This window comes from Mobula hypostoma, chromosome 14, assembly GCF_963921235.1.
Source record: "Mobula hypostoma chromosome 14, sMobHyp1.1, whole genome shotgun sequence".
Taxonomy (NCBI): Eukaryota; Metazoa; Chordata; class Chondrichthyes; order Myliobatiformes; family Myliobatidae; genus Mobula; species Mobula hypostoma.
The window spans coordinates 24071665-24084897 of NC_086110.1; the positions used below are offsets into that span (position 1 = coordinate 24071665).

Sequence of the window (13233 nt, forward strand, 5' to 3'; positions counted from 1 at the left end):
TAATTTAAGTAACCATTTATCACGTATAACAACATTCAATGGGCTGTTTCAATTAACTGTCAGAATATGACCCATTGTTGCAAACCAAAACAATAGTTGCCCTACATGGACACGACCAAGGTAAAGAAAAGACAAGGGTGGCGCGTTTGGGTCTCTTATGATTCTTTAGCAAGCAATAGGTGAAGCACCGATTGGGTTGTTCCATTTTGTACAATGCCACGTCCCTGTTTTCTTGTTTGCAAAGAACCAATGGAATCTCCCAGGCGATTGCTCCTTTGCTTGTCACATGGTCTGATCTGTAGGCAGGTAAATGAGGACAGAAAGCAGCCATCGTTTTCTCATGTCAGAGTGAAAGAGACAAGCTTTGTCAGTTTCGCCTCGAGAACGATCAACTCCTCAAACACCTTGGGATCAGGTAGAATTAGAGGAGCTACTTTCTTTTTTTTTAATGAAAAGAGGACTTTCTTATCTTCCCTTCCCTTTTCTTTCGGTAGAGGTGATCACTCGAAAGGTGAACACTTTTTTTGTTGTTTTTGTGTGTTTGATCCTTTGCTTGTAGTTCTCCGTCATGACGGCTTCGCACGACTCTCTGGTGGTTTTGTATGGGGCAACAGCTGGTGCAAGTGGGGCTAAACTAGGTTCGGATGAAAGGGAACTAGTTCTCTTGGTGTGGCAAGTTGTGGATCTACACAACAAGAAGGTACGCAATCGATCTGGATTTTTTTTGTGCGTGTCTCTTTCTGTCTTTTTTTTGATTTGTACACAAATCTATTTTCACCGGTGAATAAATACTTCTTTTTGTAGTGTTGCTTTGTGAGCAACTTGTTTTACGCAATGTTACAACCCTTCCTCCCTCCCTCCCCACCCCCCACCCCCCACCCCCACGGTTAACAGGTGGGAGAAGTACACAAAATCCCGGTTAAAGCCGACAATCCAGAGTTAAGCGAACAGTGTAAAGAGGAGTTGGGTTCCTGCGCGGAGGAAATCGTCAAGGCGGAGCCACTCGATCGAGTTATTGAACAGGTGAGTCTCCGGCGTTCTGGCCCGAAAAAAATAGTTTATTTTTAAATTTTAATAAAGCGGATTTTTTTTTCAAAAACGAGTTTCCAGCGAAGACGTGTACGGGGTATGAAGTTTGCAACGCGGCTGGATAAAATGTTGACAAGCAACATGGAATCCTGTTGCAAATCCAGGAAGCGGCTCGGTTCCTGGGAGTGACCCACCTGAATCCTGAAGGAAACTCGCACTCAGTCGCCTTCAGCCGAACTCAGGAGGCGGCCTTCGCGTACACAGATTCTAATCACATTTGCGTGGGTTGGCGCAGAAATGTGAAACAAATTGAGTAACTTGGAACGTTTCGGTGTGTAATATCAGGGCTTAAGACTTCAGGAGCCGGAACTGTTTGGAGGGGTGGCGGCAGCCAGTGACGTTACCGTGTCTTCAGAGTATTTACTGACCTTCAGAAACAGTCTGACAGTGTGTTAAACCGACTAGGCCGATGCGGTTCTGTCCACCTGTGCTTGTTTGGTATCCCCCACAGCTGTTTGTGGAAGGGAAGAGCCGTGCGTTAATAAACACTGTTATTTTTCAATACCAGATCCAAACAAGACCAATTAAACCTTGGCCACCTTTTGGGAGTTTATTTACATGAAACAAAATTCAAGCTCCATTGTGTTTGGTGACCTGGGTAAACGGAGTTGCTTTTAATAATCAACATCTTTGGAGTTGGGGTGGGTGGGGGAGGGGGGGGTTGTTCATGATGGGAGAGCAGATGGTTTGCCCCTCATTTAATCAGTGTATCCCATCCACCTCAGACATTTCTGACAAAAATGGCCACTAATGGAAAGTCCCATACCTGGCTAAGTAATAAAAGTATGAATTTTAGAAATTTAAAAAAATAACACCTGTGGAGCCCAAAAGGCTCAAGGTTGGCTATCAGTGATACAATAGAGTAATTAATAGATGATTTCGACAAAATTCTGCTTCTGAGGGATGAGTTTTCTTTCTTGTACAAACTGTCAGCACATGGAGACCAATCTGCCTGTTTAAAGGTGACAGGGCATGTTGCTAGCAGTTGAAGGAAACTAGATCCTGTTAAATCCCTGTTGATTTAATTGATGTTGGCTTTCCCCTCCCCACCTATTTGTTTTGTTTCTACATTGTTCGAAGTTTAACTACCCAAAGTGTGATGAAATGAAAGGAAGAGGCTCAAGTCAATCAAGTGAGCAGAAATCTAATCTCTCCATACCAATGTAACGACTGCAGTGTTAGTCCTTGTGTGAATCTCTTATTCCTGAGATTTAAAGTCTGAGGAACAGAACATCTTGCAAATAAAGGATGTGCCCCAAAGCTGTTCATTATCCAAGTGTTGGCACTCAAAGAAAAAGTACTGTCATTCCATTGTCTTTTGGACCAACAAGTAACAGATTTTAGCCCATGTAATCTAGGTGCCTTAGTCATGCACTACCCTGGCTCCAGAAGGTTACCTTTCACCTTGAATGCATCTGGACCCATGGTGAAGTGGCAGAGCAGACTCGATGGGCTGAATAGTCTTAATTCTGCTCCTATGTCTTGTGGAATCTCCATTGGGCTTCTGCTTTGAATAGGTTTAAGTGGTCAGTTACTGCTTCGTACTGCATAATATTTCAAGGTCAGATTAAGACTGCTTGTAACAGGCAGGTGAATGCTATGCTGGACCCAAAATCTGGCCTGAGTGATCTGCAGCTTGTGCTGTTGGAATGGTACAACAGTAAAAATCTTTCATATGCATGGAAGACTTGGATTTACTATTTGTATAACAACCTTTTTGTAAATCATTTCAGTGCTTAATGGGAGTTCAGTGGAATTAAAAAAAAATACTTATCATTGGATAACTCCTGTGACAGTGTTGTAATAGTTAGGTTGTAGAACTTGCCTTGGATGAGAGAGCAGGAGCTGAACCTGGGGCCATGACAGCTGAATGCACCTTTGCTGGAGCAATTTAAAGTGGGAATGCTAGAATTAGCAAATATCTTAGGAAATGTTAGTGTTGGAATTGGAGAGAATGAGGGCATGGGGATGGAGATTTTTGAACAAAACACCTAATATTTTTAAGATGATGCTCAGACTTGATCTGGAGTAGGTTAATGATCACAGTTAACTTTGTATCAAAACTTTGTTGTTATTTAAATTAGGAATAGAAAAGTTCTGGATAGGGTGTGATAGGCATTGATATTACACAGAAATTGCTGGAGAAACTCAGCAAGTCAGGTAGCATCAATGGAGGAGAATAAACAGTTGCTGTTTCAGGCTGAGATCTTTTATCAGCACTGTTGAACGGTTCTGGCTCAAAACCTTGACTGTTTATTCCCCCTCCATAGATGCTGACTGATTTGCTGAGTTCATTCAGCATTTTGCATGTGTTATTTCCAGCGTCTGCAGAATCTCTTGTGTTTATGGATAATAAGAGTCTGGGAGGATCATGGATAAGCATTTTGAGAGCAGCTTAAACTGAAGCTGAGTCTGTAGTCTTACACAGGGATATATGGATATATGGCAGGTCCCATGTGCCATTGACTGATTGGTTGTGCCTCGAGGCTGTACCAAGGAGAGTAATGTTATCAATAGGTAAGGTATTGAATTTGTAGTGGTTTCAAAGTCTTTGGCTTAGATTTCATGAACACTTGCAGGAATTTTCTGCTTTTCCAGTATTTGTTGTGAAACCATTTTGACAATTTAAAAGCAATGGCAGGTTAGTATAACCAGCAGCTGTAAGTAAACATATCAAAGTGATGTTACAATAGGCTTCATGTAGGTGGGAAATGAGAGAAGGCCAAGGAAGAATTGTTGTCAGGCGGTGGAGAAAGAGGAACACAAATTACAACACTTTTTAGTACAGTTCTTGTCTGACAGCATATAGCTGGTTAGTAATTGTTTTCATTTAAAGTTCTTTCTCCCCCCAATAAGTTCTAGCTCCCATGTCGAATGTCTTTTGTTTACTTTTTTTAAGTCCTTATTTTAATGAATGTTGCACTTCTGAGTTGTAGCTAGAAATTTCAGATATTGTAATCTTGAGTTAATAATAAACTGACTTTTTTTTCTCATTTTTGTCATCTTCAAGATAGTGCCAGCTTCTGTTTATAAATCACTTTATTGTGAAAATGTTGCTTCAATTTTCCTTATTTTTGCTTCCTGTCTTGTTTCTAACTTGTGTAGCATCCACAGCTTAAACCAGCAATCTTTACATAGTTGAAGGTGGAGATTTTCTTCCTTCTCAACCTGCCATCACCTACTTGTAGCGAATTACAATTAGACATTTATTTTCAACTTGAATATTATATTTCAAGTTAGTAAATTTAAACAGAAAACCATAACCATCCTTTTGTTACTCATAAATTCATCGATTGGAATGTACTTTTTTGACCTGTATTTCTCCTGCCAAGTTCCTTTAAAATTCTGTTACCTTTACCTAACCTGAAAACTTCGTCTGATCATTGACCAACCTCCATTCTTAATCATGCACTAAATCAATCAATAACTGTCCCAAGTTATTCCCAGATATGATCATGGCACAATAACTGAACTTATCCAAGATGGCACGGCAAAGTAGCCACATTTTGAATGCAGCTCCAAAGGGGATCATCAAGTATTCCCTTTTAGGACTACTGCACCTGAAATTCGGTCACATCCGTTGTACTTCAGTAAGCTCTATTTGCACTAATTTTAAAATAATATACAAAGCAAAATAACAAATTTCATGTCATATGTTAGTGATAATAAATATGATTCTTAGCCTCATGTGCTTAAGGCACAGAGTGCTTTGCCATGATCCCCTTTCCCTCCTTTTGAGACTCTCCTTAAACATATTATTTTGATAAAACAATTTGGTGATGAGCCCCAACAATTGCTTAACATAGCTAATGGTCACAACTTTGTTGTAAAGCACTAGAGAACTTTCATTACTACTGATGGGGCATCTGTTAGTCCATGGGATCTTGGCTTTACAGAGAAACTGATTAAAACTGAACAAAACTAAACTGCTGATACCATGGAAACTGAATTCAAGACGTATCGAAGACATGTTGAAAAGTATTGTCATGTTATCAAATGAGTAGTAGAGTGTGAATCCAAACTAGACAGAGTCATTAATTTGTTTATTGATGATGGCGTTACTTGAGATACCAAGTCTCTAGGTCCTTTGATTTAGTATTGCTTATTTATTTTTCCAAATTTGATGTCTTTTTGTTACAAATGTTCGTACAGACAAGTTTTCAATTAAAATTAACCTGAAAATTTGGGGTGTTTGGGCTGTGGTGCTTTTAGTTTCTAGGAGATTAGTTGCCTGTCTTTAAAGTGGTCAGGTGTGTTACACTGCCTTGTCCAGGCATTGACACCAAGCTGCTAAACTTGTATTTCCACTTTAAAAAAATTTACATCCAGCTAGCGCTTCCTTTTAACCCTTTCCTAACCTGGTCTTCTGCATTTTTTTTTGTGTTTGAAAGTTGAAATGAGTAGCCTGTGGAGTGGAGGTGGACATGTTTTTTAAAAATCTGAATTTAAAATGTTTGGAAATGTCCAGTCTAGTGTCTCAGTGAGTGTTTGTGATGGGGGGGCAGTGGTGGAGGACTGTCATTATGGTGTTGCCATCAGTGCAAAATACATTGGTGTGTGCAGACTCTGTGGAGCCATCTGTAATTGGTAGCGGAGGGCACTCTTCGTGTAAAGAAAGGGACTACATGTTTCGGCAAATCCTAAAACTGTTTTTAAATTGATAAGTCTTGTTTGTAGATTTTAAATGACTTGATCCTCTTTATACCTGGCATTTATGTTTTGATAAAATTATTCTTGATTCAGTCAGCATTACAGTTTGATGTGCATTACTACAAAAACTTTGGTGTTTATTTGCCTAAAGAAATCCCTGATTCTTAATGTGTACTTCTGTAGATTCATCAAATGAATGTATTCTCACAGCCTAGGCCGCCTCATCTCCATGGATGCTGATGTAACTTATTTTTACATATGGGTAGATTGAAAGTAAACGAGTCCACCATCAGACATTTTATTCAGTAATATAAACAGTTCATGTTCAATATTTATAGAGGGTGCAAATAGACGTATGCTCTACTGAGTCTATGCTGACATCAGTCATGCCCATACCATGATGTGTGATGACTGCCCATTACTCCACACCAAACCCTGGTCCTTTCCTCACTCCCCTGAGGCCCCCACCCCACTGACCTCCTCTGATCTCACACTTGACCCCAGCTCTGACCCCTACTATGTCTTCTCCATCCCCTCCGACTTCCACCTCTGTGAGCCAAAATGGTCTATCCTCAGCAGAGACCCTGATTTGTACTCCTGCACCCCTACCTCAGTCAGTGTCATGCCTGCCATGACACCGAGATCTTCTTTTGTCGTTCTGGAGCCTACTTCTTTGGAAAGGCTTCCTGACCCACTAATCCAGTCCGTGTGAAGGATCTGAATGCAAAAAGTGAACTGTTCTTTTCCCTCCATAGATGCTGCCTGACCTGCTAAGATTCCCTAGAGTTCTATTTATTGCACCAATGCTGTTAAATTTTAACTCCACCCCATTTGTTTCACGTGAATATAAAGAGTTGTCACTCGCACAAATCTTAAACCTATTTCTGTAGATGTTTTTTCTGTACAGAATCATAATGTCCTCTTGCAAAACAGCTTGACGGTTATGTAACATATTAAAGCATAACTTGTTTCCACTTGTGCAGTGGCCTTGGATATATAGCTGTTGAAGATGAACAAGTAAATTTATTAGCAGTGAAACGAACATGCCAACAGATATGGGAGTAGGAAAGTTCTCTTGATCTCCTTCCCCACCCATCCATGGTTTGAAAAAGCTGAATATACGTACTGTAATTGGGAATGATCAACATTTAGGATGCAGGCACTGTACTTTATGAATGTTGGCCAATAGAACCTTTTTGTGGTTTTGATGTTTTATGCATTGCGATTCCTCCCACATTCCTTGGAGAGGTGTGAACCAATAATTGTAAATGATCTGAATAAATACATGAATCATTTCTTTTCAGTTCAACCAGCTGGTGTCAAACGAGTTGAAAGCGCTTGGGAGAAGTTCCTACTGCCTTTGTACGGATGGCCAGTTACTTGTTCGACAGGTCCTGCACCCAGAAGCCTCCAAGAAGGTGAAGCATTTTGGCGGCTCTCAGGTTATACGTGATCAATGAGGGAAAACAAAACACTTTGGTTATTCTGGCCTAAACCCAAACACTGCTGCTTAAATATCTTTTATGATCCACTCTCTATTTAGCATCATATCTTGGATTTAAACTTTTGCAAACTGCATCACCTTTGTTAAAATTGAGTATAGTTTACTGGTGTACCTAACTTTCCCTGTAGCTAATGAGATTAATCATTTGGTAGTTATGCAGCATTTCTCCAGCAGTTGGAATCTGATTAAATTTAGTGACTCTTTTTCTTGGGCTTGTATGGTGAATGACTTCCTAAATCAGCTTCCCCACACAATAAAAAATGTTCTGTACATCTTTTTGTGATTGAAGTAGTGGATGGCATTAACAGTCCTTCCTTTGGGTCTCTGGAACCAGTTTGGCAACTAAGTATGCTTCAAGGTCTCCATGTCTTTGATCTTTAGATAATTATTCAAAGTGCGTATTTCTAATTGGGTAACCATTCTGCATATGCCTGTCAACTTAATTTTCTCCTGTGTAGACTATTTACATAACTGCCCAGGTTTCCTAACCGTTGTCGCCCCACCTTCCAAACTTTTTATTTCTGCAGAGCTCACACCTTAGCTGCTTTTTGGTTTCCCAGTTCAGGATTCTAGTGCCCTGCATTCCCTCCCAAATGTTATTCCACAGTGCAGTCTGATCAACGAGTAACTTAGCACACCACCAGTGTAACTTCGTGGTCTGCTTCCCACCTCGTCCAAAGTTGTAATTTTGCTTTTATCTTCATCAAAAGAGTGTAACAGTAGTGGGAGAAGGCCATTCAACTCTTCTTGTCTGCTCTGCTATTCAATAAAATTGTATTTGATATTTTACATCTATATTTTTCTACACAAAGCTTTTATCTCTTGATTTTCCCTTAATATTAAAAAAAAACTTGTTGACCTCTGTACTTAGCAGATCACCCTCCACAGTCCTCTGTAGTCAAGGATTCATCTGGGCTCAAAAGAAATTAGGTCTATTGTACCTTTTTTCCCCAGTACCTTTGCTCAATATTGCTCCACTTCTTTTTCGGTTGAATTATGTATTGGATCAAATTTTCTTCTGATTGGATGAATTAGTGGTGCCCCAATTTATGAGCATTCATACCAAATTTATGAATGTGACTTTGGTGGGCATGTAGACTCCAGTCACTATTCCTATTTAATTAAATCTTTGAGGTGTACAAGATGATAAGAGGCATAGATTGAGGGGGCAGAAATAGCTAATACCAGGGGGCATAATTTTGTGGTGATTGGAGGAAAGTATGGGGAGGATGTCACAGATTTAAGGTTTTTTTTAAACAGAGTGATGGGTGCATGGAATGATCTGTCAGGGGTGTTGGTGGAGGCAGATGCATTTAAGGTAGCAGCCACACAATGATAGAAAAATGGTGGGCTATGTAGGAGGGAAGGTTTATATTGACCTTAAGAGTGGGTTAAAAGGTTGGGTTGATGGGTCTGTATTCTGCTGTTGCGTTCTGTGTTCTTCCTGTGCTGGTCTGGTGCTCCTAAGTGTTGTATTTTCAGTTCAGTTTCATAATCTGATTGCACTTTCATTTCAGGGCCTTTTCTAGAATTGTTTGTTAATAAATATTGGGCTAAATTATTGTAAAATATTCAACGGAATATCCCTTTCAGTGAGACTCTTTATCAGGACTGGTAAAAGAAGGGGAAGAAGCTAGAATATAAGAAAGTGGGGGAAGGGGGAGGAGGGCAATTTGGAAGGTGACAGGCGGTTGGGGGGGGGTGATGAAGTAAGAAACTGGGAGGTGATAAGGGGAAAAGCCAAAGGACTGGAGAAGAAGGAACCTGAAAGGAGATAAAAGTGGATTGTGGGAGAACAGGCACCAGGAGATGGTGATAGGCAGGTAAGGAGAAGAAGTAAGAGGCCAGAAAGGGGCAATGAAGAAGGGGGGAGGGGGGAAACAGCAGAAGCTGGGGAAATTGATGATCATGCCATCAGGTTGGAGGCTAACTAGATGGAATATGACGTGTCACTCCTTCAGCCTGAGACTGACCTCATTGTGGCAGCAGAGGAGTCCGTTGACTGACATGTCAGAACAGAAATGGGGATAGAAATTGAAATGGTTGGACGCTGGGAAATTCCACCTTTTGTGGATGGAGCTGACGTGCTCGACAAAGTGGTCCTCCAGTCAATGTAGAGAAGGCAGTACCGGGAGCACCAGGTGCAGTAGACTACCCCTGGTGAATCGCACGTGAAGTGTTGCCTCACCTGTACATGTTTCATTAAAAGTTTAAACGTTACGGTAAGAGTGTGACTGCACAGTGTTATCTCCTAAGTTGCCAAATCCATCCATTCTAACTAGCTTACCCAACTGGCACTTTTTACTCTAACAATCCTTTGAAAATTTGTTTATTTCCCCACTTTTGGTTTTAAAATGAGAGCATTGCTGTTGGTTAACTCAACCCTTCACCTTTGTAAGTAACTTGGATGAGAAAGTGGAAGGGTGGGTTAGTAGGTTTGCAGATGACACAAAGATTGGGGGTGTTGTGGGTAGTTTAGATGGGTTGTCATAGATTACAATGGGACATGGATAGGATGCAGGGTTGGGCCGAAAAGTGGTAGATGGAGTTCAATATGGAAAAATGAGAAGTGGTACACTTTTGAAGGTCGGTTGAAGGCAGGGTACAAGGTTACTGGCAGGATTCTTAGCAGGTGGAGAAACAGTTGGATCTTGGGAATCGTGTCCATAGATCCCTCAAAGCTGCCAGGTAAGTTGATATAGGTTGTTAAAAAGGATATGACATGTTGGCCTGTGTTTGATAAGGGATTATGTTCATGAACAGTGAGTAATGTTACAGCTCTGTAAAACTCTGGTTAGACCAGACTTGGACTACTGTGATCAGCTCTGGTCACCTTATTACAGGAAGGACATGAAAGCTTTGGAGGGCAGACAAGATTTATCAAGATGCCATCTGAATTAAAGGACAGTTCTTATGGAGATGGGTTGAGCGAGTTAGGGCTTTTCTCCTTGGACTGAAGGAGGATGAAAAGAGGCTTTATAGATGTGTATAAGGTGATAAGGGACGTAGATAGGGTGGACAGCCGATGCCTTTGGTGGAAAGTATGAGGGAGAATGGTGCTTGTAGGTTTTTTGAACAACATGGATTTGTGGAATATATTGCTGGGGTAGTGGTAGAGACCGATACGTTAAGGGTATTTCAGATACTTTTAGACGAATGGAAAGTGGAGGGGCTATATGGGTGGGAAGGGTTGCATTGATCATGGAGTAAGTTAAAAGCTTGGCATAACATTGTGAGCTGAAATGCCTGTGCTGTTCTGTGTTTATTGGTTATTGCTTGCAGTCATTTCAGAGTAATTTGCTGTTGAATAGGAAAGTTCTCTGGAAGTCTGGATTATCTTTGCATCGAGGCAAACTGTCAGTTGAGGCAATAATTAAAGATTTCCAGATAATCCCACTGGTGCTTCTGCTTAGAGCTGCTCCATCTTGTTCCTGGTGTGCTTGTTATTCTAGGCTAATTATTATCAGAATCTGGCTTATCATCACTATTATATGATGTGAAGTATTGATCTGGTAATAAATCTGTGGATCTGGTTCAAGAAATTGTTTCTTTGCTAGAAATCTAATACACCCAGTAAAATGATTTTTAAAAAATTTTGTTTTGTGTTATGGGGAAGAATTTTGTTATATGGTATGGAGGAAGACAGCTCAAGTTAATTTGATTTTGATTTCTTATTTACAGAACTTGGTGCTGCCGGAATGTTTCTATTCGTTTTATGACCTGCAGAAGGAGTTTGAGAAGTGCTGCCCAGATGCAACCTCTACAAAAGAAACATCCATCAGTTCCATGGCAGAATGTATCCTTCCCTTTGGTTAAACATTGGTCTTGTGTCTAGACTTCTGCAAGCTGTGATTTTTCAGTAGATTCTATATGGTGATCCCAGAATTGGAAACAGATGCAAGTTTGAGATGGGGTTCTTTATTTGATCATTAACCACTTATGAATACCACACTGATACAAATAAAGTGGAAGATTTCATCTTTGTGCAATCCAAATAGAAAATAATACAAAGTGATACATTGATTAGTTTGTGATCAAAATTGGAGCAGGATCTCCACCATTTACCATTTCTTTTCCCCCTGCACAGTTAATTTAAAGATATTACATTTTTTTTGCTCCTTCCATATATCGTGAAACTTTTTGACTCATTGAAGACTAGATCAATGAAAATGAAATCAGTGTTACAATCTCTGATTGTGCAAGGGGCATAAATGGGGCATGAATATTTGGTAGACATGAAATTCTACAGATGCAAGAAGTCTTGAGTAATACACCCAAAATTCTGGAAGAACCCAGCAGGTCAGGCAGCGTATTTGGAGGGGAATAAATTGTGAAAGATATTAGAGGGCAGAGGGTTTTGAAATCCACTTTATTTGCCTATATCTCCCTCTTCTGTTCTTTTGTCTTGTAACTTCTGTTTTTATTGCCCGTACTGTCCCCGAGTTGCAAGTAATAAATGATTGCATTTAAGGATGCAGTTCTTGATGTTTGTCAATCTATCTTCCTTAATGAAATGCACAGACTTGGAGTTGAGCACAGACAATGCAGTCAGTGAGTTTGGTGTATTTGACGTGACCATCATGGGTTCAGTTATTTTGCAGTTAATTAGTGAGCCTTACAGTAAGTGTTATAACACGCCCAATTCAGCATTCTTAATCTGTCACAGAGACTGGATGACGTGATAGATTTGCTTTCTTTTGCAGATTATCAGTTCAAAAACTTTGAATCAGTCAACTACAAGTTTGAAACTGGTCCCTGGTAAGTAATAGTGCACTTGCTGACTTGTGGTGTTATACCTCTAGGGGAAACTGTAGTGAAGAAACAAAAACTGACACTTGATATTTGTGCTCAAGTGTGACAAAGTTAGAAAGGTGCAGTGAGGCTAAAAATCTAGATCTGGAAACAAAAGTCTAATTCAGGGAACCATTGGTTCAGTGTCTCACCATAAATGGGCCATTCATTTCTGAATCTTGAGCTGTGCAGTTCTGAAGGACAACTGAATGGAATCTTTGACAATCCTGAGGGATGGAAGTTGGAGGGGGTGGGGAAAGATCCCAATTATTGGTTTTAGTGGAGGCAGTAATTATCAAGGATTGTTTTGAATTGTATAACTGCCATTTCTGAGGTAACACTGATGCTGGAAAATGCTCTCTTGCAGCAGCAAAGCTGAAGGAGTAGATGGTGAAACAGTAATTCGAGCCAGAGGTTTGCCATGGCAGTCGTCCGACCAAGACATAGCACGATTTTTCAAAGGACTAAACATAGCAAAGTAAGTGCGCTTTGGGAAAAGAGCCCAAACCTCAGACTGTTGCATTCACTTTAATTTACAGCCGTATGTGATTTGACTTGTCAAAAACAGTTAACAAGGCTTTCCTCCATTTGTCTAATTTAATTAACTACCTGGATAGGTAAGATGTAGGTAGGAGCTGTGTTGAAAATATTGATTCTGTCCAAGGTCAGAAGAGTTTCCTCAATGTGCTCACTGGAGTTCCCTCTACTTTCCTATTTTGTAAAGACTATCCATATCATGACCTTCATCAAGTCTTTGGTAATCCTTAATATTTCCCTTGCTACTGTGGCATCTTGTTTTTCTTAATCCTATGAAGCAACTCTGGGCTCTGTTCACGGTGAAGGTACTCCAACAGATGCCTGGTGCTGTTGCAATAAATTACAGTGGACAACATTTATTTCAAAATTGTTGCTTCCTCGGAATTTTTTTGTTTATGATAGACCACTTGAAGCTGAGCGCTATATTTGAAATTATATTTCAGACTACTTGTATCACATAGGAATTTGGAGAAACAAGAAATCAACTTTTATTGAATATAATGTATTGAATTGCTTAACGGTGCTGATGCTTTGCAATTTTGTTATTTCAATTCATAATTCAAGTCAGATTAATTTATGCCAACGTTTAGGAAGGCGTTGTTGGTCCACCAATCAAAGCGGTCATCAATGACTGGCAATTCAAAGAACTTCTAGTGGGACTG

At 40.1% G+C, this 13233-nt stretch overlaps 1 protein-coding gene across 3 annotated transcripts in view; it reads left to right on the forward strand.

The window, feature by feature from the left end:
* Positions 1-273: 273 nt before the first annotated feature.
* Positions 274-13233, forward strand: part of esrp2 (epithelial splicing regulatory protein 2) — a 36674-nt gene continuing 23714 nt past the window's right edge. For 2 of the 3 annotated variants that reach the window (XM_063066814.1, XM_063066816.1), the window contains exons 1-7: positions 294-700; positions 895-1023; positions 7044-7157; positions 10925-11039; positions 11765-11863; positions 11947-12001; positions 12402-12512. In XM_063066814.1, the coding sequence (XP_062922884.1) occupies positions 569-700; positions 895-1023; positions 7044-7157; positions 10925-11039; positions 11765-11863; positions 11947-12001; positions 12402-12512 (755 nt within the window). In that variant the 5' untranslated portion in view covers positions 294-568. Of the gene's footprint in view, positions 701-894; positions 1024-7043; positions 7158-10924; positions 11040-11764; positions 11864-11946; positions 12002-12401; positions 12513-13233 lie in introns of all 3 variants that reach the window. The other variant, XM_063066815.1, reaches the window with a different exon arrangement.